At 40.3% G+C, this 24,305-nt stretch overlaps 1 protein-coding gene and 1 long non-coding RNA gene across 3 annotated transcripts in view; both read left to right on the top strand.

Moving 5' to 3' along the window:
• Window positions 1–24,305, top strand: part of hs2st1a (heparan sulfate 2-O-sulfotransferase 1a) — a 50,261-nt gene that overhangs the window by 21,527 nt on the left and 4,429 nt on the right. Inside the window, exons 3-6 of the mRNA XM_063885130.1 lie at window positions 19,741–19,994; window positions 21,526–21,611; window positions 23,101–23,239; window positions 23,378–23,475. Of these exons, the coding sequence (XP_063741200.1) occupies window positions 19,741–19,994; window positions 21,526–21,611; window positions 23,101–23,239; window positions 23,378–23,475 (577 nt within the window). The remainder of the gene's footprint in view (window positions 1–19,740; window positions 19,995–21,525; window positions 21,612–23,100; window positions 23,240–23,377; window positions 23,476–24,305) is intronic.
• On the top strand, window positions 1,240–5,933 carry LOC134865669 (uncharacterized). Of its 2 annotated transcripts, XR_010165985.1 has the most exons (6): window positions 1,240–1,619; window positions 3,023–3,082; window positions 3,214–3,366; window positions 3,585–3,702; window positions 4,591–4,686; window positions 5,155–5,933. It is a non-coding gene; the product is annotated as an uncharacterized LOC134865669 (long non-coding RNA). The 2 variants fall into 2 exon arrangements; XR_010165984.1 differs by lacking the exon at window positions 3,023–3,082 and having other exon boundaries at window positions 1,250–1,619.

Genomic DNA, 24,305 nt, shown 5'->3' with positions numbered 1-24,305 from the left:
TCCCCTGTCACTCGACCCAACTCACCACCAGATGGTGATCAGTTGACAACTCCGCCCCTCTCTTCACCCGAGTGTCCAAAACATGCGGCCTCAGGTCCGATGATACGATAACAAAATCGATCATGGACCTTCTGCCTAGGGTGCTCTGGTACCATGTACACTTATGAGCATCCTTATGTTCGAACATGGTGTTTGTTATGGCCAATCCATGACTAGCATAGAAGTCCAGTAACAAACCACCACTCCGGTTCAGATCGGGGGGGCCGTTCCTCCCAGTCACGCCCCTCCAAGTGTCTCCATCATTGCCCACGTGTGCGTTGAAGTCTCCCAGCAAGACTAAGGAGTCCCCTTCAGGAGCCCCATACAGGACTCTTTTCAGGGTCTCCAAGAAGGCCGAATACTCTGAACTGCTGTTTGGTGCATAAGCACACACAACAGTCAGAGTTTTCCCCCCAGTAACCCGCAGGCGTAGGGAGGCGACCCTCTCGTCCACTCGGGTAAACTCCAACAAAGCGGCACTCAACCGGGGGCCTGTGAGTATCTCCACACCCGCTCGGCGTCAGAGAGAAGAGATGCAAATAAGCTAAAGATTTACAAGCTTACACAAAATATTCCCTAACATTAAGTATGCCTCTTAAGACTTTCTTTCACCTTTGCTTAGCGACTTATTTAAATGTGTTGCCCAAATCCCAAATGTTAAGGCACCAAAGTTTCCCTTGAGATGGTAAAAAAAACATGGAAAATACAATGAAACTGGTCAGAGGAGAAGTCTTTCCTGTTGATAAATGTATCTTCATCCTTATAGAATCCTAATAAATCCCTCTCAGCTTGGACACTTTTGGGACAACGGCAAGTGCACCGCTATCTCATTTTACTCCTGTAGAACTGTAGAGCAATCATTAATTGCAAATGTCTTTAAGAACGTAGGCTGCATAAAATAGCATGTCTTGGCGGTCGGTCAAATAATGGATGGACTTCCAGTCAAATATATAGAGTAAAATCAGTTGCCGGTTATCATTAAACCTATCCATTGGCATGTCCTCTTGTCAGGATATGCTTTCTTTATTGCCTTAAATGTTGCGCTTAAGAAGATTCAGAGGTACCTAACGTTATTTCTTTATGTTGGTTGCATTTTTGTTGAAATAACTTCAAGGAATTCCTTAAGTATAAGACCAAGACACAGAAAAAATCAAAATCTTGTATACTTAAGTGTACAAGAGAAGACCTAAGGTTCACTGTAAAAAAAAGAACTTGAAATTGTTGATCTCATTAGAGTTTTTAAATTAATCTGACTCAGAAATAAAGGTTTGCCATATGTAACTAACAAAAACGTGTCGGTCCAGCAAACTTCTCTCTATAGTTGCCCTAACAAGTATTTAAAACACAGTATAACAAGGATTTTTGAGTACACGCATATTTTCCCCGACGGAAACTCCGTAGACGACTACGCGCCTGCGCATTGCTGTCTTCTGCGGGGTTTCCTCATCCGAGCCCTCACTCTGAGCGGCGCTGAGCGAATTTGTCGGACATTTTGTGGACAGAAACATCGACGTGTGGCCGAATTTGGATGCTAAGTTGGGGATTCTTGGGATATTTGTCTACCGTGTTTGCCTAAACAGGTAAGTGTGTTTTTACTTAACAAGGAATATTAACAGTAAAGTGCACTGTACTATTTCAACCAAAATATAGATTCAATGAGTTCAACTAACCACCACAGTTAGCTTTGCTAGCTTAGCTACAAATGTCGTTCTACTACACACAGTTAGGCTGACTGTTACCCCCCAAAATAATTTGTCCACAAACATGCAATTTTGTTCAAGCACCCGAAGGCGTTTATAACGCATTTTGATGGTGAGGTTGACAGGTGTTATACAAGTAACCTCAGCCAGACATATAACATTACACACAGCATTGGGATTGGGATATGCCAACGTTGCCGCTGTGTTGGAACTTAGCCTTGACTTGTATTTTTACAGCCAGTCTTGTCTGGTGTTGTGAATACTGTTTCCCCGTCGAAAAACTGGCGGCGACCTTGACGTACAAGCGCATGTAGTCCCTGTTATACAGCATGTTCATGGCGGATATGTATGTATGTATGTGTGTATGCTCTGTATAAGACGTACGAACACGGAATGGGGGGGGGGGGCATTATTGTTCCGCTGTTAAGCTGGTTGAGGAGGTAATGTTACGTGTAATGGGGAGCCGGCCGCCGGTGTGTTACACGTCACGTTGTGGTTAAGGGTAAAAACACAAAGCCGACGTGCATCTTCTTAACCGCAGTATTGCAGAATATCAGTCTAAAAGGGCTTGTGACTGTGAGGCTAGCGCATATGAGCTGACGTCATGCTCGGCGGGCTTTTTTTTCAACTTTATTGATAACGGTCAAATTCCAACAGCAACACAAATAAGTTTGAATAACAAAAGTAGGAAACAAAGTGCCAGGGAATTCAGTTCTGACATTAAAAAAATAATTTGACAAAAACATCTGGGAAAGGGGATTGTGCAAGAAGCTTTTTACATTCAATAAAAACAAAATAATACATAGGAAAAGTAAAACATAAGTACATTTAAGGGGTATAGACTAATAATTAGGTAACATAAGTCGATCATTTTATGTTTCAAATATTGTTTGAGTCTTTTGCTGCTCAACTTGACTAGAGTATTGTAATATAGGTTAATATCGATTAGAAATAAGGTAAAGTTTCATTTTAGGAATTTGCAAAAATGATAAACAGTTGGATTAAAAAGCAAATGTACTGGTTTCATATTGTTTTTTTATAATATCTAAACAAAGACAAATTTCAATTCATGTTTGCATTTATGTTACTTGTCATATGTAATTATGCATATAGATTAGATGAAACCTTTTTATGAATTTTACCAATTACAGGCCTGATAGTGGGAGAGTGTTAATAAAAATGATACTATAAACAGATTTCCAACATACTTTTTTATCTTGTTTTTGTGTTGTTGATGTATTCAGCTCCCATATTTATTGATTCCTTGTATGTGTTTTATTTAGGGTTATACCCCATTGTGGCTGTTAGAATTAGTTTTCAGGCAGATGCAAATATACTTAAAAGTAAGTAGAAAGAGCATGTGCATGTGCAGTGGCCTCCCAGAATTCCATACCATTGTGACTATTCTTGTCAATGCAGAGGAAGTGACATTCATTTGTAAAAGACTCTCTTCCTGGTACATTGAACATTTCAGGTCTTATGAGCTTGTTGAAGGCAACTGTGCAGAAATTGTCGTCCTGGATCCAGATGTGCTGACGGATTACCACCCACTAGAAGCATACTCAGTTGGTGGAAAGGTGATGGTGACCGCAAGAACATTCATTCTCCATTAAAGAAACACAAAATGGTATGTTGTCTTGTGCGAAATTGAAAGTATTACATTATAGTGGTGCTGAAACAATTAATGGATTATTTGATTGAGAACAAATTGATTCATTATTTGATCATTGATTGTATTATTGATTTATCAAGTGAAAATACCACTCGCAGCCCTATGTTACAGGTGTCAAATGTTTTCTAACCAGGTTTAACTATTTTCCCCCTCTTTTTTTCTCCTCTTTTCAGACTTTGTTACTTAGGGTAGTTGTCTCCTCCAAACATGCCCGGCGAATCCAGCTTCCTGAAGTACCAGGATCTGTGGCCCAACTGATTGATGAACTTAAAGAGAAACTTCAACTTGAAGGTGATTTCTCACTACAGTTTGAGGATCCAGAGTTTGGAGATGCACTATGTAACTTGACAGCAATGTCTGAATTACCAGCTGAACGTGCAGTCCTGCATATTATGTGGGACTTTGATTCATCTCCACTTAACCAATCCAGTGACCGTTCAATTGGTTCAGTCTCCTCTCTGGATACAGCCAGTGTTAACTCTGAAGATTTCAGGTCTAGCTATACCGATTCTATCCCGAGCAATTTAAGGCATGTTGCAGAGTGGCCCTCTCCATTCTCTATCCCTAAGTTCTCATATGATGTTGAACTGAAATTGCGTAAGGGCAATGGCACATATGAAAAGACAAAGAAGGGCCTTGACGTGACAAGAGACATTAAAATGGAAATTTTGGACAAACTTGCATCCATGTATCCATGCCTGAAGGAGCCAGGTAGCATCACAGGATACGATGGATGGAAAACAAGTATTAAATACAAGCTTGGAAACTACAGGTCAAAGCTTCGTCAGGCGGGCTGCAATGAGGTAGATGTAAACAAGAAAAGAAAAGGGGGAGATGAAGATGACAGTCCGTTCACCCTGAAAAAGCCCAAACGTGGAGAGGTCAATCATGTCCCGGATTACCCACAACACCATGATGATTCTACTCAGTTGGTGTTAGTTGGTGGAATTTGATAACTATAACAGTATTCTTAATTTGTAAAAGTAGAAAGTAAAATTGTCTGCAAGATTGTAGTTTCTTTTTGTTTTTGTTTGCTAGTCTTTTACTGAAGCATGTTACTGGGATCTGACCTGTGCATTATCCTCCTCATTACTATACAGAAAGTCAGATTTTGTATAAATTCACTACGGCACTAAACTAATTGATATGTTTGTGTGTTTTCCACTGGATACTCCTTAGACATCGGACATTGTGTCTCACCGAAAGACAGCAGCACTGAGAGGCCTGCCCATTTTTGTCCGGGAAGACACAACCAAGTTTCTTCTGGAGTGTTTGGTAAGTAATACTAACTGTAGGAAATAAACTTACACAGTACAATCAATATTGCTTAATGTAGCTTAAACATTTTATGATTTCATAACTGATGCTAATCATTTTATGCATAATACACTTTATGGAAGATTTCATTTTGAGCCCAGAGATGTTTTCACCTCATGAACCCAAGTGGGATGAGTTCACCCAAAATAAAAAATAAATATGCCCGCTGATAGGGCAAAAGCCAACCCGATACAGCTGGCCATTGTTGGCTGGTGTTCTTTGGCAGAAAATACTTCTTTATAGAACTTGGCACAACAAGGTTGGTGGGTGATGGCAGCCGTGCAGTTGAGTTGCAATTTTAACTTCCACAAGCTGAATGGTAAGAATCAGTAGCATGGTACTAAAGCTACATTTAGAATCAGTAGAAATGTATTTTGTCTTTTATTTTCCATAGCACTCATCCATGCATATTTTACTTTTCCTCAGGACACTGACCAGGAAGAAAGAGTGGTCAGAGGTGTGTCTGTGGGCATCCTCACCGTCATTGAAGATGATAATGCCGCCATATCACCAAATGTGCGAGACGTGGCTGTTGTGTTGGAAGGGACCATTGTACTGCATGACCTACCAGACCTCTCTACTGCCTTTGCATACCTCTTTGGCTTACTGTATGCCATGAACATTGATTATCCAAAGGAGATGAGGTATACTTTTGAAGCAATTCAGACTATCTTTTACGAGCTTGGCTCTCGATGCTCGCAGCGCATAAGGTCTCTGAAAACAAAGCTTTTGCTGTGAATTAATGGGGAAGCCAGACATGACTTTAACCTATGTTTCGCCTGTTCCAGTGCATTGTGGTTAGTGCTCATGTAAAACTTCACAACATTCATTTCATTTTAAGCATATAAGTCACCTTCTGTTCTGAAATAGAGAATCACAGAATTTGTGGTAGTGGAAGTTGCCAGTTCACAAGAGGGGCATATCCAGTGTTTCAACTGTTCAAGTTCATTGCTGTGATCAGGTAAAACTTCAATGTATGTACATGTTTGCACATGCAGTCATTTTAAGCATGCAAGTCCCATTTGCCATTTGCAAATATGTTGAATTGTGAGTTGCCAGTTGACAAGAGGCACTGGATTTTAATTTTTTGTTTTGTTTTATTCTTTAAAAAATATACAGTGCCAGTTCACAGGCGCATAAAAAAATGTTTGTAGAACTGTTCAGAACCTATGCTTTACAAGAAGAATAAATAAGATTTCAGCTAACTTTCAGCTGTGTGCCCTTTATTTTATCTATTCATTTATTTATTGACAATTCCTTAAATACAATTACAGCAACATACATTTTCCTTGATTTAGAAAGGCAAAGTTATATCTCACTGATTCAATAATTATATGTTTATTCAACAAGAATATCTGTGTTTGTTGAAAGTAGAAATACCTGGCATTGAAACAAGAATTTCATTGTTAGCCTCACAAGAATATCATATTTAGGTGAACAAGAAGGTCCAAGTTGGCAGAACTCGAAATACAATTACAGCAACATACATTTTCATTGATTTATAAAGGAAAAATGTAATCTCACTGAATCAATAATTATATGTTTATTCAACAAGAATATCTGTGTTTGTTGAAGGTATAAATACCTGGCATTGAAACAAGAATTTCATTGTTAGGTGAACAAGAACATCTAAGTTGGCAGAACTCTTGTATAAACTTAAAAACCTTAGTAAAGTCAACAACAGTAGTCAAAAGTTGAGAAAACTTAAAAATCTGTTTGCATCATGTTGCCTTGATAATTTGAGTTTTCTCAACATTTTTTTTTTTACAGTGTTGATGTACAAAGGATATTAGTTCAAGGAAACCCTAACTTTGACAAAATGTAAACTCAAGGTGTTTCGTGCGACAGACCACTTTTAGCCCCACAAAAAGCAAGTCGTTCCTAAAGTTTCGACATCCTCAATGACCCTCAATGGAGTAATTATGGTCCCAAGACCCATACCCCAAACCACTTAACCACTAAACTGTCTGCACAGTGTTATCTGTCTGCACAGACAAGGCACAGTTTTGTCTCTTCTCTATATATGAGGAATGCTTTGTCGGCATTCTCTGACAATAACGCTCTTGTTTTTAACGTGCTACTTTGTCAGGGAGTGGGGGAAAAAATCCCTTTCCAGGCTTTTCCGATTTTTTTCACAAGGATGTTTGTAATAAATTGAATTCTAAGAGCCAGACAGCAGCAGCATCTCTCAGGGAGACGCAGGTGGAAAATCCGGCTTGTAACCTAAACAGGGCGCTACCACCCCCCCTTCCCGTACTTTCCGCACCTTTCGTGCTCTAACTACCGTGAAAGTCATCTCCTGCCTATTTTTATGGAGCCTCGCGAAGCAGCCGTGCCAGGTCCAGGGCAGGAAATATCACGTCACTGTGAAACTTGTTATTTACGAGAATCTGCAATGTGGCCAGACACTTTATTTCACTACCTTACCTCACTGGGTGCATCTGTTCATTTGAATTTCAACAGTGTACCCTTTCTGTGGCTTATATAATGCAGTCTGACTTTAATCAATTGTTCAGCGCCATTTCTGGCATTCCCATCAGACTCTCATCCTTTCATGATAAATCTAGAGGACAGACAAGTAAGAACTCACAGTGTCTTCCTGTAGAGAAGACAGGACTGTGTTTCTGTGCTTTGCTGTAAGTCAGTAATAGTCATTCATTCAGGGACTGTCATTGCCGGATAACTAACGGGATCCCCCCCAGGCCTCAAAAGACCCAGTTTCCCTGTTTCTTTGTCATTACATTGATTGAAAATGTGTCAAGAACTTTATTATTACCTATGAATCAGTACATTTTTTTTCAGCACTCAAGCTGTATTTCTGATTAAATCTTATGAACAGAAAAAGCAACAGATCCTTAAATATGAGAAGCTGGAACAAGCATTTCTGTTGGATTAAATGAGAGTCTACAATTCACTTCCATGTGCCGTAACATAATCTAGTCAATTGGTCTCTTTGGGTCCCAGTGTCAATACAAAGTTTATATTACAAAACATTTGAACCATTGGGCATCGAATACGCCAAATGTGTACCCAAACTGACCTTATTGAGTGGCAATTTAATAAGGTCAGTTATTATGCAATAACTACACATGCAATAACTTTTTTTTCCTTTCATTTGGTCAAATTCTGCGTTTCTCCTACCCGTTTTATCCCTTTTGTCATTACATTTTTGTCCACCAGTTCACCAAAACTTTGGAAAAAGAGATAACTGGTATGGAATTAGTACTCTGTATAAGTATTTACGTTAAGTTGACCCGTAAGAATCTGTATTGGAACTTGGAAGCAACACGATAGATTGCAAAGGTAGAGCTTACTGCTGTTAAAAAGTAATATTCCTGCATTTGGGTGGTTAACACGACCCACTGCTAGGTTTTGCTTTTACTTTTTCACAAGCAGTGGGGTAAACTGTAACCAATACTGTACTTTTAGGTCCACTAGACTACTGGTACTGGTAACCATCATTGGAAGTGAGACATGAGAAGTCCAATTTGTCTCAGATGGCAAACCTTCATTCACCAGACTAACTGAGAGGTAAAAGCAAAAAGGGTTTTCATGTGAGCTCAATGTAAAGAATTCAAAAGTGTTCGAATATATTGTTTCATTGATTTTATTTCCATAGCCAACGTAGCAAGTAGTGTAGTTAAACAGGGGGACTCCAAGACTGTCTATATACAGCTTTCTTTGCAGAATTCACATAACGCAACAAAAATATAGTTGGTTTGTAAAAATAAATTGTTGATATGTGAATAAAAAATGTCTCCAGACAATGAACATAAGATGGGAGGCAATCAAGGATTATATTCAAACAATAATTATTGTGTTAATTACATTTCAGCCCCACAGACTTTGGTGACAAAGTCCGTAGGGACTTGGCCTGGGAACTGGAAGGTCACCAGTTCAAGTCCCCAAAAGACAAAAAGTGCTACCGAGGTGTCCCTGTGCAAGGCACTGTGCCCTACACTGCTCCCTGGGCGCCGTATGGAAGCCCACTGCTCCTAACACTAGGATGGGTCAAATTCAGAATGTAAAATTTCCCCTCTTTGGGACAATTAAGGTTTCCTTCTTCTTCTTCTATTCACGGGGGGGGGGGGGTTGATGGGATCCCAACAGCAAACTTTAACCCTGGGCCCCCTAAATTGGTTTATCCGGCCCTGCCCTTGCTCCTAAAAACAGTAATCAGATTAGGTGGCCACATTTTCCTCAGTCTCCATTTTACTCAGACATGCTCCTTGTCTCCCCCGTCTCTTCTTCTTTCTTCTCTCCCCCCACCCTTGCCACCTCTCGTGTCTTACCCAGCTGTACTGTGCAGGAACAGCAGAGTGAATGAGACCTTTCACTGAGAGTCAATGTCATACTTGTGTGTCAAAGCCTGTGGGAAAAATGCCTCAGCTTCAGCAATGAACCTGTTTTTTCAAAATTCCTACCTTAACAATTGCACATTACTTCAAAGATGTGTCCAATCAAATCTTTTGAATACTCTGTTTGGATTAAAAACATTGGTGGGTAGTTTAGAGGAAGTGTTATGTTTCAGTGTGGGTTGTGCATGCTCCAGCTCCCATACTGAGCTCGTTTGAAAGCTCCAAAGGCGTTTTTTGAATGTACCGTGCACCTTCACAATCACTTAATGAAAGCGCTCGTTTATCCGTCTCCTCTTTCAGGCCTCTGCAGCTGCCGGCGGCGTTGGAAAAGCTGCACACCAGATTACATTCCCTGTCACAGCGTGTTTCATATTGCTTCTCATCAATTAAATAACAATAGTAAAGCAGGTTCTATTCTGTTAAAGCAGGCCTGAATCCCCCCACCAGCCTGATTTTAGTTCATCCTTGGTCAACAGATTTAAAAGGGGCCCTATTCTACTCATTTTCAGGTTCATATTTGTATTTTGTGCCTAAACTGTGACATGTTTCCCTGCTTTAAATTTTCTCATACTGCCTGTGCTGCAGCACATCTTTTCACCCTCCGTTTGAAACCAGAGCCCGTTCTGCTCTGATTAGTCAACCGCTTAGAAATGTCCCGCTCCCTAGCCTAACACATACAAAGTGTTAGCCAATAGATTCGCAATTCTTATGTAGTGATGTCACTATGTTGCAGTAAACAAAGACAAAGAAGTAAACAAAGACGATCAATGGAGGCAGGGGGGGGAGTGTGGGGGAGAGAAACTCTCTCTGGAGGGGACTTTGGGATTTTAGCCTTTGCAGACAATTTACACTACAGGAAACTTGACCCCTTTAAGACTCAATTGGTGTAGAGAAACATTTTGAACGTGCACGGTTTATCCAAATGTTCCTGAGTGCTGCAATGGTGACATAACTGTCCCCCCAAACTTGGTTCTGCAAAACAGCAGCATGCATCCAAGGCTCTATAGAGCACCGGCAGCAGCAGACTAACTCAATTTTTATACACCAGAAAACTTAGATCTCCTCCTTGTCATCCTTCATTGATTTTGCAATCCAGGTCCATCCGAGCAGAACCATACAAGCCGTGCAGCTCAGTCTGCCGCTGATAGCCAATCTCTATTACCCACCTATCCCAAGGCTTCGTTTGGAAGGGCTAACCCTCTCAGCAGGAGCACACGGTGGCAGAGAGCTCCGACTGGCGGATCGGAGCGATGATGGATTTATGTGCGTCTTGGAGAAATGATCATCTTCTCTACCTCACTTTTATTATCCCATCAGATCTGACGTGACGGCAATAATACATGACTGCCTGTCACATTTTTGCAGATCTGCCGGCGAATATGAATGATGATTTCAAATGCACACATCTAATCAGCCGCGAAATTGCTTCAGTAAATATGTTCTACTACCGGCGCTCTGTCTTCTTCCTGTCTCTCACTTTGAATGAAACTCCAAGTAATAGGCTTGTAGTTGTCACTATGTTTAAGACCCGTGTTGGCTTCACGGTTCATAATTAGCTTTTAATGCACGGAGACGGGCTTGAGGACGGAAATGTGAAAAGAAAGGAGGCCTGCTGTGTGGCCATAGTAATTCAGGCCTTTGTTCTCTAATTAAATGACCTCAGAAGGGAGCGCTAAGCTGAAGTTTGTGTGTGTGTGGCGCCCTCTGATATGAAGGTCTATGCCAAGTGTATTCAGTCTCGCAATGAATAGGGCGTCTTCTACAAAGCCCAAGAAGCCCTCTCGGTGCCCGCTTTGCCTCCTTGTTGCTTGTTGGAAAATTTCCACAAAACACCATGTCTTTAACAAGTGGCCCCTTCGCATAGCTCAGGACGTTGTAGTTGGGGACACAGTAGCCCCTGGTTTTTTCTCACTCTGCCCCACCTCCTCTGAAAATATCTGACACTGCCAGCCTTCCTTGCAAGCTTTTTTCGACTCAAAGGCTTACATTTGTGTCTTTATGCCACTGGAAATTATAATGAACTTTCTCCCGTTCAGCCCTGTAGAGGGCATAGTTTAAAATGTCAAATCACTCAATTACACATTTTCTCAGTTGCCTTTAATGGTTTCTAGCCATTAAGCTAACTTTTGTCCAACTTATCCATCCTTTCTATGAGTTATCTAGCCAAGTCGCTCCGTGCTCGGACTACACCAATCTAAAAACTCAGCATTCATAGAGTGGTGCAGGAATGAGTCCTAAAACCTGGAAATGAGTTAGCATTTTCTAATTGCACTTTCACATTTTGTTCTACAACATAAATGACATCAGCAATCGCCCCCACTCGTGAATGTCCAAAGCCCTCATATGTCTTAAAAATCTGCGGTTGCTTACAGGTGACCAAAGGAACTACGAAACGTCATCACGTCGAGTATGCTTTTAGCTTAGCAGTGGTGACGCGCAGTCATGCAACTGTGATGTACCTCATTTATAGCCTAGCTTTAGCTTTTATGTCTGCCGATAGCGTTTACTCGCTAATTTAATCATAAAGTAGCGTTGATTATCCTGCTAAACAAAATGTGTTAGTTTCATAAACGTGTGTTTGCCACAGAGCTTATTTTCTGCAGTATACCCAAAAGCAAAGAGGAAATCCAATTGCTTTTTGTCAAAGGAGCCCTTGTAGTGCATCTTCTGGGTCGGCCTACAAAACTATGTCGTCACTGCACCACTGTATTTCGATATTTACTACACATATGAAACTTTTTGTTACTGCATCCTAAACAGTTATGACAAGGTCGCATAATCTGTCCGCAGATTGGAATATTACTCCTGGTGAAGTACTTGAAAAGGTAGTGGAGCAAAGTGTAGGGATCTTTAGGAGCACATTTTCCCATGCTGACACACACAGACTTGAGCTGAAAACAATAGCAGCCACACACTGTCACAGCTGGTAACAGTACATTTAAAATATTCCACAGTGAGATCTCTTCTCAGAAACAGTGTCCTATTACTGCCTGATGTTCTGCAGACCTCGCTGACAGCTGAGTGTTTCTTTAATGGAGAGTAGTTCCAGTGAAAAATGTTGACAGGGATTGTCTGTGGATTATCCAGAGTAACAGGGACACTGTCTATGGAAAAACACATTACTGGAGATTTGTTTTCTAGTTTTTTTTAAGTTTATGTCGCAAGTTTTGTTCAGCAAGAAATCTATTCGCAAACCAACACCATTTCAGGTAACGGATAACCGAAATGATGCCTTTATGTTGATGCGAGACCCCTTTGCTGTGCGTCAGGATCCTGATCACCGGTGTTATGTTTTTCATTAATGATCGCCTCGCTGCACATTATCTTTCTTATTACACGGCTACCTACTAAATATTCCAATAAACCAAGGACTTGATTCACAAATATTTAAAAAATATGTATATCATATTTATTTATAAATGATCGTATTGCGTCCGCTATGAAAAAAAGAGTCCCTTCCACTGTGTACCAACCTCCTTTCTTCTCTTGGACTCTTTATTTTCTTTACTGGGACAATTTAGCCATCCTGAATCCAAAGAGTCATGCTGTCCACAAATAAAAGAATGAATATCCAAAAAGTATTCTATGGGGTTTTCTGACGGAGAAAAAATGATGTTCGTTGTCCACAGCTGATGTCAAGTTAGCCAGAGTTCTTTCTGACAATCTGTTCTCCTTAGCAGCGAACAGTTGGCAAGAATTAACAACCTCTGAAATATCTAAATTGACCAATTAGAATGAGTATTTAGTTAAGCCCTAAATAAGGAACCACATTGTGTCACCAATACTGAGTAGATGAGTTACCTAGAAATGAGCTTATTGATTTAATGTCAGGGTTGGGGAAACAGGACCCAAGTGCAGTAAATCTTGGCTTGGCTGTAGGAGGCTTGGCTGCAGGAAGCGTTATGGCTGTGACACGAGGTTTAAGGAAAGGGTGCAGGCTTTCTGGGGAATTGACAAATGTCCTTAAATAGTCCGGCAGTGAGTTCTCGAACCATGGCTTAGCTGCCAATTCCCGCCCTGCATGAAGAAGAGCTGCATCCTGAGCCTCTTTAGAACCTGCTCTCCTCCACTCTCCATAGATACATAAAATGTTGTAGGAAAACTCCACAGGAGCATCCTCAAAAAGTACTGCTGGGTCCATTTTTGTGTTCGGTCGTTCTGTCAGGGTTGGGGAAACAGGACCCAAGTGCAGTAAATCAAGGGGAAGCAGGTAAGGTTCAAAAACAAAAAGCGAGCTTTATTCAAAAGCTGTTGACGACAACACGAATCAAGGGGAACACAGGACATGAAAAACCCTTAACTCCAGACATGAAGGGCGACAGGAACAGGCAGGTATCATGGACAAGATCAGGGAAGAAATGACGACGCCTGAACAACAGACAAAAGGGAAACAGGGACTACATACACATGGGTAATCACAAGACAAGAGACAGCTGGAAGGGGGAGGAGAAACACAGGGGCAACAGGTGAACACAATAACACAATCAGGCACAGGAGGGAAACGCAGACAGGAAGTAAAGCTTAACATGAAACAGAGGGGAAACATTTCAAAATAAAACACAACACAAGGAGATGACAGATACGAAACACGGATCATGACATTTAACCTCTCTTTTATTTTGTCTTCCAGTAAGCTCCAAACCCTTAACACCCACCTTTTTAAGGCAGCTAAAAGCTTCAATATTTAGTGCTGACCACAGGACTTATTTCAGGCATCCAACCAAAAACCAGTTTTAGACAAGGAAACCTGTGCAGAAATGCTGACTCATCTGTTTGTTTAGGATTTGTATGACTCGTTAGCACAGAAAGAAACGATTAGAGCTATTCTATTCACTCGTAGTAAAAAGATAATTGCGAAATATATTTGTAGGGCTTTTAACAGCTGGTAGTATGCAACAGACTAAAGGCACCTCATGTTTATGACATGCATTATCGCAGGTTGCACTCCGGCTCTTTTGAATGCCACTGTTCTTCTTTGTCTCCCTCCACTGTACAGTCGTCATAAAAATAATCCTAAAAGGACATCTGAGCCCGAGCGATAAAGTTCCAGCATAGCAACTGTTATTGCTGTTGTTGTTGGCTGCTTCGTGCTTCGGGAGGAGGCGTGCATGAATGTCTCCATTACGGTTGTTCTGCATACCGACAGCCTTCAGCCATTACAGCCACCTGGCACATCTCCACGCCCACCAGCACCAGTGTGCGGAAGCGGCACGTCTCCGACCGTAACCAGACCCAGCTCTGATGAGCAGGACATTAACAGCTGCTCAGCAGGGTGTAAGAGAGGGAGCAGCGGGAGCATTTCTGAGTGTGTTGTGTGCACATGCCCACGTGTGTTCAGCACAAATGAAGGAGAGGTTGGCCGATTCACAGTTGACATCTTAATTGGCCACCGGTGCCAGATGCCAGCTTCTTAAGCCAGCCAGTCCAGTGTCTCAGCAGAAGCCTGGCTCCAGCGAGGGCTCCCACGGGTATTAGGTGCTGCAGCCTCCCCTCCTCAAACACATACACACACTCTTCTTCTTCTCCTTCCATCCTCTCTGAGGCATTGTCAACACCAGTCACTCCTAGGCAAATTCAGATGGCGAAAAGCTTGTGGGTTACAAAGGCCTGGGAGTCTTTGTGTGGGGTCTATTCAAAACAGGGTTTGGCTTTTCTGCCGCTTCATCCTTGTTTGGATTGAGATCCCTCCGCCCCCCTCATTTATTGTGCATTGATGTCCTGTTAATGTCCAGTCAGCGATCAAATAACTGTAGCCTTACCGTCTAACTACCAACCCCTGACCCTGACCTCTTCACCCTTTCATTCTTGTAACATGATGCTTTTCCCAGAAGAGGAAACAAGGTTGGATACATCTGTTGAAGTCCGTCTGAGGCACAGGAACATGTACTTGGCCATATGATGGTACACTTATTGATTTATACAGTGGTATGCAAAAGTTTGGGCACCCCTCTGAGATTTCATGACAATTTGCTTTTCCTTTATAATAGAAGATCACAGCAACAACATTTGTTTTCCTACAAAGATGTAGACGTTTTAGTGTTTTCCAGACCAAAATTCTTAGGGTAGCATTACATAGTTTTATTATAATAAAATAAAATGCAAAAAATGGGATGTGCAAAAGTTTGGGCACCCTTATAAATAGCATTCATTTCAACACCTGTACGGATTTATAGCTGACAGGTTGCTGCACAAAATTGCTTTGATTAGCTCATTAGACCTTCAATTACAAAGACAGGTGGAACCAATCATGAAAAAGGCTATTTAACATAGGTAATAGCTGGCTGTGCCTGGCCTAGGTTCTTTCTTAGGGAGTGGCAAGATGGGGACCTCAAAACAACTCTCCACTGACCTGAAAGCTAAGATAATCCAACATTATAAATTAGGAGAAGGGTACAAAAAATTATCTGACAGGTTTAAACTGTCTGTCTCCACAGTCAGAAACGTAGTTGTGAAATGGAAGGCCACAGGAACAGTCCGTGTGAAGGAAAGATGTGGTAGGCCGACAAAAATAGGGGAAAGGCACAGGCGAAGGATGGTGAAAATGGTCACAGAGAAGCCACAGACCACCTCCAGAGAACTACAACAACATCTGGCTGCTGATGGTGTAGTTGTTCACCGTTCCACAATCCAGCGTACTTTGCACCAGGAAGAGCTCATTGGAAGGGTGATGTGCAAAAAGCCTTTCCTGAGTGTTAATCACAAGAAGAGTCGCATGAGGTATGCAAAAGCACATCTGGACAAGCCAGAAGCATTTTGGAACAAAATACTGTGGTCAGATGAGACCAAGATTGAGTTATTTGGTCATAACATGAACAGGTATGCATGGCGAAAAAAACACACTGCATTCAATGAAAAGAACTTGTTGCCCACTGTAAAATTTGGTGGAGGATCTATCATGTTATGGGGCTGTGTGGCTAGCACAGGTACTGGAAAACTTGTTAAAGTTGAGGGCCACATGAATTCCTTACAGTACCAGGAGATTCTTGACAAGAATGTTCTAGAGTCAGTCACAAAGTTGAAGCTACGCCGGGGTTGGATTTTTCAGCAGGACAATGATCCTAAGCACCGATCAAAATCCACCAAGGAATTCATGCAGAAGCACAGGTACAATGTTCTGGAATGGCCATCCCAGTCCCCAGACCTTAACATCATTGAAAATGTATGGATTTATTTGAAGAAGGCTGTCCATGCACGGAGGCCAAGAAACCTGACTGAACTGGAGACGTTTTGTGTGGAAGAATGGGCCAAAATACCACCTGCCAGGCTTAAGGGACTTGTCTGTGGCTACAGGAGGCGTCTACAGGCCGTTATTGCAGCAAAAGGAGGCAATACTAAATATTAATGGAATTATTTCTTAGGGGTGCCCAAATTTATGCACATGCCTATTTTTGTTTGAATGCACATAAACATGTTTCTGTTTGACCAATAAAAGTTATTTCACTACTGAGATGTTTCTGTTACCATAAGGTATAACATATGTTAAAATGAAGTTGCTGCTTCAAAAGCTCAGCAAGTGACAAACTGATGCAGTGGTTTTCCTAAGGGGTGCCCAAACTTTTGCATACCACTGTATGTTTGGCTCTGAGGATGTCAGCATTTCAAAATATGGACAAGAACATAGTATAAGTGTCGCAACAGAGTTTAAAACGTGAAGTCACTCATTTAAAGAGGACATTTAATGCTCATATTTTTATTTGATGTCTCTTCTGTGACATGTTTCCATGCTTTAATGTTCAGAAAGCTCTTTGGCCAAAACAAAGGTCACACTCTTACAACATTTATTTCTGTCTTGCATTCATTTTTCACCAAGATCTTGTATTGATGACGGGAGATTCGGACCACTGCACAAAGTCTTCTCCAGCACATTCCAATCGGGTTCAGGTGGGGGCCAATCCATGTGTGAAAATGATGTCTCATGCTCCCTGAACCACTCTTTCACAATTTGAGCCCGATGGATCCTGGCATTGTCATCTTGGAACATGCCCGTGCCATCAGAGAAGAAAAATCCATTGATGGAATAACCTGGTCCTTCAGTATATTCAGGAAGTCAGCTGACCTCATTCTTTGGGCACGTTGCTGAACCTAGACCAGACCAACTGCAGCAACCCCAGATCACAGCACTGCCCCCACAGGCTTGTGACCTTTTTTTTGGCCGGGGAGTGTTTATTTAAATTATATTAAATGTATTTGTATTACATTTAGTGATGCATGCAATGTGAACAGAACCTTTATGTTTGCAGCTGGTTTTCATTTCTAATTATGTGCAATGTCTTGGTTTTTTTATGCAGCTGTAACAACAAAATAATTTCCCAATTTGGGATCAATGAAGTATATCTTATCTATCTTATTTTATCTTATCTTATCTTAGTTGGTAAAGTTGGAGCTCATTTTGATTGCTCTAAATACTGCTGGGTAGTAATATATAATACTTGACATAATGTATTAGTTGGTTTGTATTAATAAAGGAAATCTGATCAGTAGTAACTAATTCAGTAACAAAGTGTTGCCGATGTGGTTGTTAAAAGTGCAACATTTTCCCACAAAATGAGGAGAAGTAAAGGTATATAAAGTAGCATAATGTGAAAATACGTTTGACTAAAGTACTGGCGGAAATGTACTTGCTTACGTTCCACCACTGCTCAGGACCATGCCCATCTTTTAACCCCACCTTCATTTGGATCTCAACTACACACTGGTGAAGATTTATTACTGCATCGATACATGTCAGAAAAATATTTACCCGGTGACATCCCGCCTGCGATCAAATAACCTAACGATCTAACTGCCAACCTCTGACCCTCACCCTTGACCCTTGTTACATGACACTTTTCTCAGAAGAAGAACCGGGCTGGATATATCAATTAGAGTCTGTCAAAAGCTCAGAAACATGTACTCTGCCATACCAGATTTATTTGATCCAAAAAGGGAGAAACTTCAGTCTGCGGTTAAATGAGGAGAGTGAGAAAGATGGTAGGAGACTGATATTAAAGTGGAATCTGATTAGCTAAGAGAGGTGGTACTGCAGCGTGAAATAGGCTGCTAACAAAATGATTAACTGATATTCCTGTGTGACATTATTCTTAAACCTTGGTGTGAAGAAAGAAAGGGACTTTTATGTTTGAATCAGACTTAGTTTTTTAAGGAAGTCACAGCTTAGTCTCTCAGACAGCGCTGCTACTTCTGACAAATACGGAGCAGTGTCTTTATCAGGTTTCAGTTTAATCTGGAGATGTAGCAGAGAGGTCAAATGGGAAACAGCTGAGGGCAATTGAAGTATATACTGTAGGAGTTTAGCGGAGTGTCAAACGTTGACCAGCGGTGGTTGATACAGGTGGGGTTGGAGGGGTGGTGTTTTTTCTCATGGTATTTTTCTTTCTTGCTGCCTCATCTACACTTTAGACTGTTGACAAGTGTGTCATTATCTCTAACTCCTCGATTCATAATTCACAATAATTCACCGTATTTATTTTAGCGCTTTACATTACATATTACAAATACAGTATTAGAAATGTAATACATTGAATACTGTGTACAATACCCACAGGAGCTATGTAGGGTGACGTGTCTTGCCCAAGGACACAACGACCTGTTGACATTGGCAGGCAAGTTAGGATTGAATTTTGACCGCCGTCTGATGATCAGAACACTAAACCCCTGCGCAGAATCTGCCCTATTATTAGCAGCTCCAGCACAGGGTTATTTATGTAAACTAAAATAAGCAAATAATAATAATTTTGGTGAACTAAAACTCATAATGATATACTTTGAGAAAAAACTAAACTGAAACCCTTTTGCCTGTTAAAAAACACATAATATACTTTGCATAAAACATACTCAAAACAGGAATTTACAATTTTTCGTTTTTTGCTACAATGTCTCACTTCCGAAAAAAGTAGACAGCAAGAGTTTCTGTATATGTTTGTGACATTAAAACACATAAACTTGACATTAGGCTTTGTGGGAATTTCTTCACACAGATGCTGAATTACCTAAAGAATGAAGTAACAACGTGAAGAAGCAACCTTATTGCAATTTCGACACAGTTCTCCAACCATGTACTTTGTATGTTAATATGACTGAATATGTCAATAGTAAGTAAATAAACCCTACCCCAAAAAAAGTAAACACAGAAAAATATAAAACTAGAAAACCACAAATGTGTAATGTTGGATGTTTGATTGTTGTCTTAAAAAATCAAATAAAAATATTGCTGAGGAAAAAACTAACAAAAGTGCTTTGAGAAACCATCTTAAGCTAAACTAAATCAAAAAGTCTAAATGAATCAAATAAAAACTAATTGAAACATCTAATCTACTATAACCTTGTTCATTTTACATTCTGCTTTATCTTATTTTATTTAACATGTGTATATAGTCTATTTTTCCTAGATTCTAATTGCACGATTGTGTCTTGCACTATGTTCTGACTTTATTTCCATTAATGCTCCTAAGTATATTGTATGCTGCACTGTTGGAGGAGCTTGGAACTTGACATTTTCCCTGGCAAAAACGACGCTCTAGCTGTTGTACATTTGACAAGAACACCTTTGAAGCTTGTATAAGGAAAAACTCTGAAGTACATTTGTGCTGACTCCTCCTATTCTGAAGCATTAAAGCAGAACTCACCTGTATCCATCTTGCTCTTTTCTCTCCAGAACGAGCCATTGCCAGACATGAGGTGCGTGAGATCGAGCAGCGGCACACGCAGGACGGCGTGCGGGAGCGGGACTCTGCGGCCTCGTCTCCGTCCGAGAGCGAAGACGACCTCGTCATCATCTACAACCGTGTGCCCAAGACGGCCAGCACCTCTTTCACCAACATCGCCTACGACCTGTGCGGGAAGAACCACTACCACGTCCTGCACATCAACACCACCAAGAACAACCCGGTCATGTCCATACAGGACCAGGTCAGAGACACAACTAACTAAAAGGCTACTCTTTGATTAGTGGATTTAATTAACAGATCTGTGTTGGTGTCATTCACGCTGGGGATATTACCCTACCACTTTTTGGAAGTATCATTTGGTGGGAATGCTGTGGAACTTTTCTTTTGACGTTCTTTCGCATGGAACCCATTCCCTTTTATCCAAATATTCTGCTTCTTCACTTTTCTTCTTTCTTCTGCCAGCATCAGCTTTTCTGCCTAAAGCATTCCCACCGCAATTTTTTCAGGAATTGCATTCTCTAGTTTGTTAAAGCATTTCTGAAAAATAGCGTACATAAAGGAATTACATAAATGAAAAACGCTTTGTGAATTATGTTAATTTGTACAAAAGATCAAGTCAAATCTGGGTCAGTTTGTGCGTTGACACTGTGTAGGTATTCCTGGGGGGTCCAATTGGTGCAACTTGGACATGTGACACATTTTAATATGACTAAACTTTGATTACAAACTAGAAAACCAAAAGTATTTTCAGTGCGTTACTAGAGTATTAAGCATGGGGCCGCAAAAAGTGTCTCCACCACTCAACACAAAGTGAAGCCCATGCAGATCTCTCATTTAACAGAAATTAGCTCATTAATGTCTAGAAAATGAGCAATTCAGGATGAACAAAAAGCAGAAAATCGACACGTCGACCCAATAAATCTTATTTGACGAAGACCAAAACAACCATCGAATAAAAAGGGGCTGCTCTACCTAGCATGCTTCTTTAATATACTTTTATAATTTTTCATTTGGAATGTTGAGGTTTGCATTGTTGATATTCCTACACAATTGTCACTATTACCTCTTTCACAACAAATGTGGTCCAAGGGCCGGTTTGGTGCCGCTGCTTTATTTTGAACCAGTTTGTGGTGTTTCCACTGCAGCAGCGCTGGCTCTTGGCACAGTTCATGGTGAGAGTAGAAACTTCTGTTTCAGAAGCTGTAGCGCCAAGATTGCAAAATGGCTAGACACACATAACGTGCCGAATAACATTTACCAGGCCTACGTGTAACATATAACTTATTGTTCACCATACTTTAAATAACAACCGGTTTGCTGAATAATTGATCTACCATACCTCGGCCTCGTTAATGTTCCGTGACGTGGAAATTGATATATGTGACGAATTTTTTATTAAACTTGGCAAGATATCAAAAGTATTATTGTGTTTGTTGGCTTTAAATCTTGTAATTGATAATTAGGACTGACTTTAGTTGCTATGCAAAGTTCATCCATGAAAGACAAGAGATACTTCACATTATAAACCATACATAATTTAGGACTCTATATTGTCAAAGGAGACGTTAGAACTTGGCTCTTCCCACCTCTGGTCAGTGGAAAAGCAAACTGGTTCTTTATTGGTTTGCAAGTTGGACCACCTGTGAACCAAACTAGCCCCAGCACAGAATTACAACAGAACTAATTTCAGTGAAAAAGGGGTATGTTTAGTAAACTGTGAGTACTAAAAAATATATTTTATCCACTGCAATAACAGTTTTTATCTGTTTCAGGTGCGATTTGTAAAGAATGTGACTGAGTGGAGGGAAATGAAGCCAGCTATCTACCACGGACACGTCTCCTTCCTGGACTTCACCAAGTAAATACTTTTTTTGCAATATTATGACAATAGTTAAAAACAGTTAATCAACCCTGCTGAGGTGTTGTGTAGGGGACTCCACCTTGTGGTCATTCACGTATTGGCCTGTATATTTTGCCTTTTATTTGTTTGCAATACATTTGAAGCTAAAATCCGTCTTACAATTGATAAATAAATAAATAAAAAGAATTTGAGGATTATCATACAACTGGTGCTCTTATACCTGAATCCGTTCTACTTTGGGTTGATAAACTCAATTCACCCTTTCCAACATCTATTAAATATGTACGTCTTAAGTCTTCGAGCAAATGTTAATTTCTCCATTAAGAAAAGGTTACGCCTCACATTAAAGCAGTCTGTTCATGTCCTTGACTCCACCTTTTTTGGAAATGACTTTTACTGGCGACCAGCTTTTTACTAAAAAAAGACTCTTTGGTGCATCCTACCCCGGTACAAGAACTGTACATGAGTTACCCGGCCCCCGTGTTAGCTTGAATTCTGGAAGAAAAACATTCTCTTTTGCGTAGATTCTCATTCAACAACATGTAAGTAAATGGAAGTCATCTTTAATTACAGAAAACTACATCAAAACATCGGTTCACAACTCATGCAGTACAAACCACGTCTCATTTATTCATATGTTAACTAGTTCCTAAAACACATGTATTATGACTAAAACGGCACTATTTAAAACACTTAATAATAGAGTCTCACACTGGCGCAGATGGCTACCCGTCTGGACGATTCCAAAGTGTACTCAGTAATGAGCCCATCACTTGATAACTGACACTTGGATAATGGTGCACAAGTTTGATACAGTTTTGCTGTGACATCCAACCCAATGTTGCTTCACTTTAAACTTCTCAGTTTTTAGACCCTAGTTACGTAGTGACATCACTACGTAACATTTGCACTTGTATTGGCTAGCACTCCAACTCATTGTGAGAAAGACTAATAGTAGAGGAACAAACCCCCCAAAAAGGTTTTAGTATCCGAGATACCCCTACCCGCGGTAGAACAAAGCACAACCTTGGTTTTTCAATACTTAAATATGTCTACTTCATGAAACAGAGGGTTGTATACAAATATTTTACACAGTAGAGGCACAAAATACAGATATGAACCTGAAAATGAGCAGAATAGGGCCCCCTTTAAGAATTTAACCTAACACAGGGTGAGCAATGGACATAATCATTTCAACTTTTGTCTTTGAATAGTTGTATACCACAAAACATTCCCAGAGCACATGGGGTTGGTTTCTCTCTCTGTCTCGTAGCCTTTCCAACATGCTGTCTGCATCAGTTGGACTATTTCACACTTTCACAGTGTCGTGTATAGATATCTGAATGTAGCACTGATCCTTCGACCTGAGCATGTTTTTAAAATGTTGTTGAGCTCTTAAATCTGCAGACTCAGGATCTTTATAAATTAGCTTTATAGTTGGATTATTCCTGTTGCATGTGTCTAAACCAAATGTCAATCCTTTCAGGTTCGGAGTGAAGAGGAAGCCCATCTACATAAACGTGATCCGGGACCCCATAGAGAGGCTTGTGTCTTATTATTACTTCCTGCGCTTCGGGGATGACTACAGGCCCGGATTGAGGCGCAGGAAACAAGGAGACAAGAAGGTAAACATCCATCCATACTCTTATTATTTTGTTTCAAAATTAAGATTTACAGCTTTCACTGATTCTTCATGTTAATACTGACTTATTCAAATATCCCGTTTTAATTTTGTGTGTGTTGTGTCTTCGTTTGTGCTTCAGACATTTGATGAATGTGTATCAGCCGGCGGCTCAGACTGTGCCCCTGAGAAGCTCTGGCTGCAGATTCCCTTTTTCTGTGGTCACTACTCTGAATGCTGGTGAGTGTTCAAACATCAGTCTGAATTATAGTCTTTCAAATGAAAGAAATCATCCTTGGTTTTGCTACTCTTTAGTTTGTTTTCTAGCTGCTTTTTTTTCATAAGGCTAAAGATAAACTGTTTTGTTTTTTTATTACAAGCAAGCAAAACCTTATTTCTATAGCACATTTCTAACCGGGTTAAAGCATCATGTGCGGAACAACCTGTGAGCATCCATGTTAGTTGCAGTGACAAACACTATATACTGTAGATAAAGATAAAAACTAAAGATGTAACAAATAAAACTGACCTCAAAAAATGAGTAGGACAAAAATGTAAGCAAGCAGTTGGAGGAAAAATGTAGGGTATTATAAGGTGTGTGAGTTAAACCAATTAAAGGAGTTTGTGTAAAAAGAAATAAGGAATTTATATTGTCAACAAATCCGATTTTAAAAAAAGAAAATCAACAAGGAATTGATTTTTTTTCCTAGCTTTGTACAAAAGCGTTATTAATCATTCAGTGCACATCGCGAGTGTATAAGTCCATGGCTGAAAATAGTCCCCAAACTAGCCTTCTTTAAAAATGAAGATCTTTGCTTGGTTTTTTTGAAATGTTTTAGTTCTATAAGTTTGAAGGACTGGCCAAAGGAGTAATGTACCACACACTGAAAAAAAGAAAAGTTGACTTTAATTAAATCTATTATGTCAACAGATTTCTCATAACTGTATTAGGTTTTTTTAACAAAATAATGTGAAGTTTAAATTGGTCCAACTTCATATTATTGCTTTCAACGAACCTAATACAGTTGTGTGAATTTTGTTGACATAATACATTTAATAAAGTCAACGTT

The sequence above is a fragment of the Eleginops maclovinus genome, chromosome 6 (assembly GCF_036324505.1).
Source record: "Eleginops maclovinus isolate JMC-PN-2008 ecotype Puerto Natales chromosome 6, JC_Emac_rtc_rv5, whole genome shotgun sequence".
Taxonomy (NCBI): domain Eukaryota; kingdom Metazoa; phylum Chordata; class Actinopteri; order Perciformes; family Eleginopidae; genus Eleginops; species Eleginops maclovinus.
Note: the sequence above shows the minus strand (reverse complement) of the source record. Positions and strands in the feature narration are given on the sequence as shown.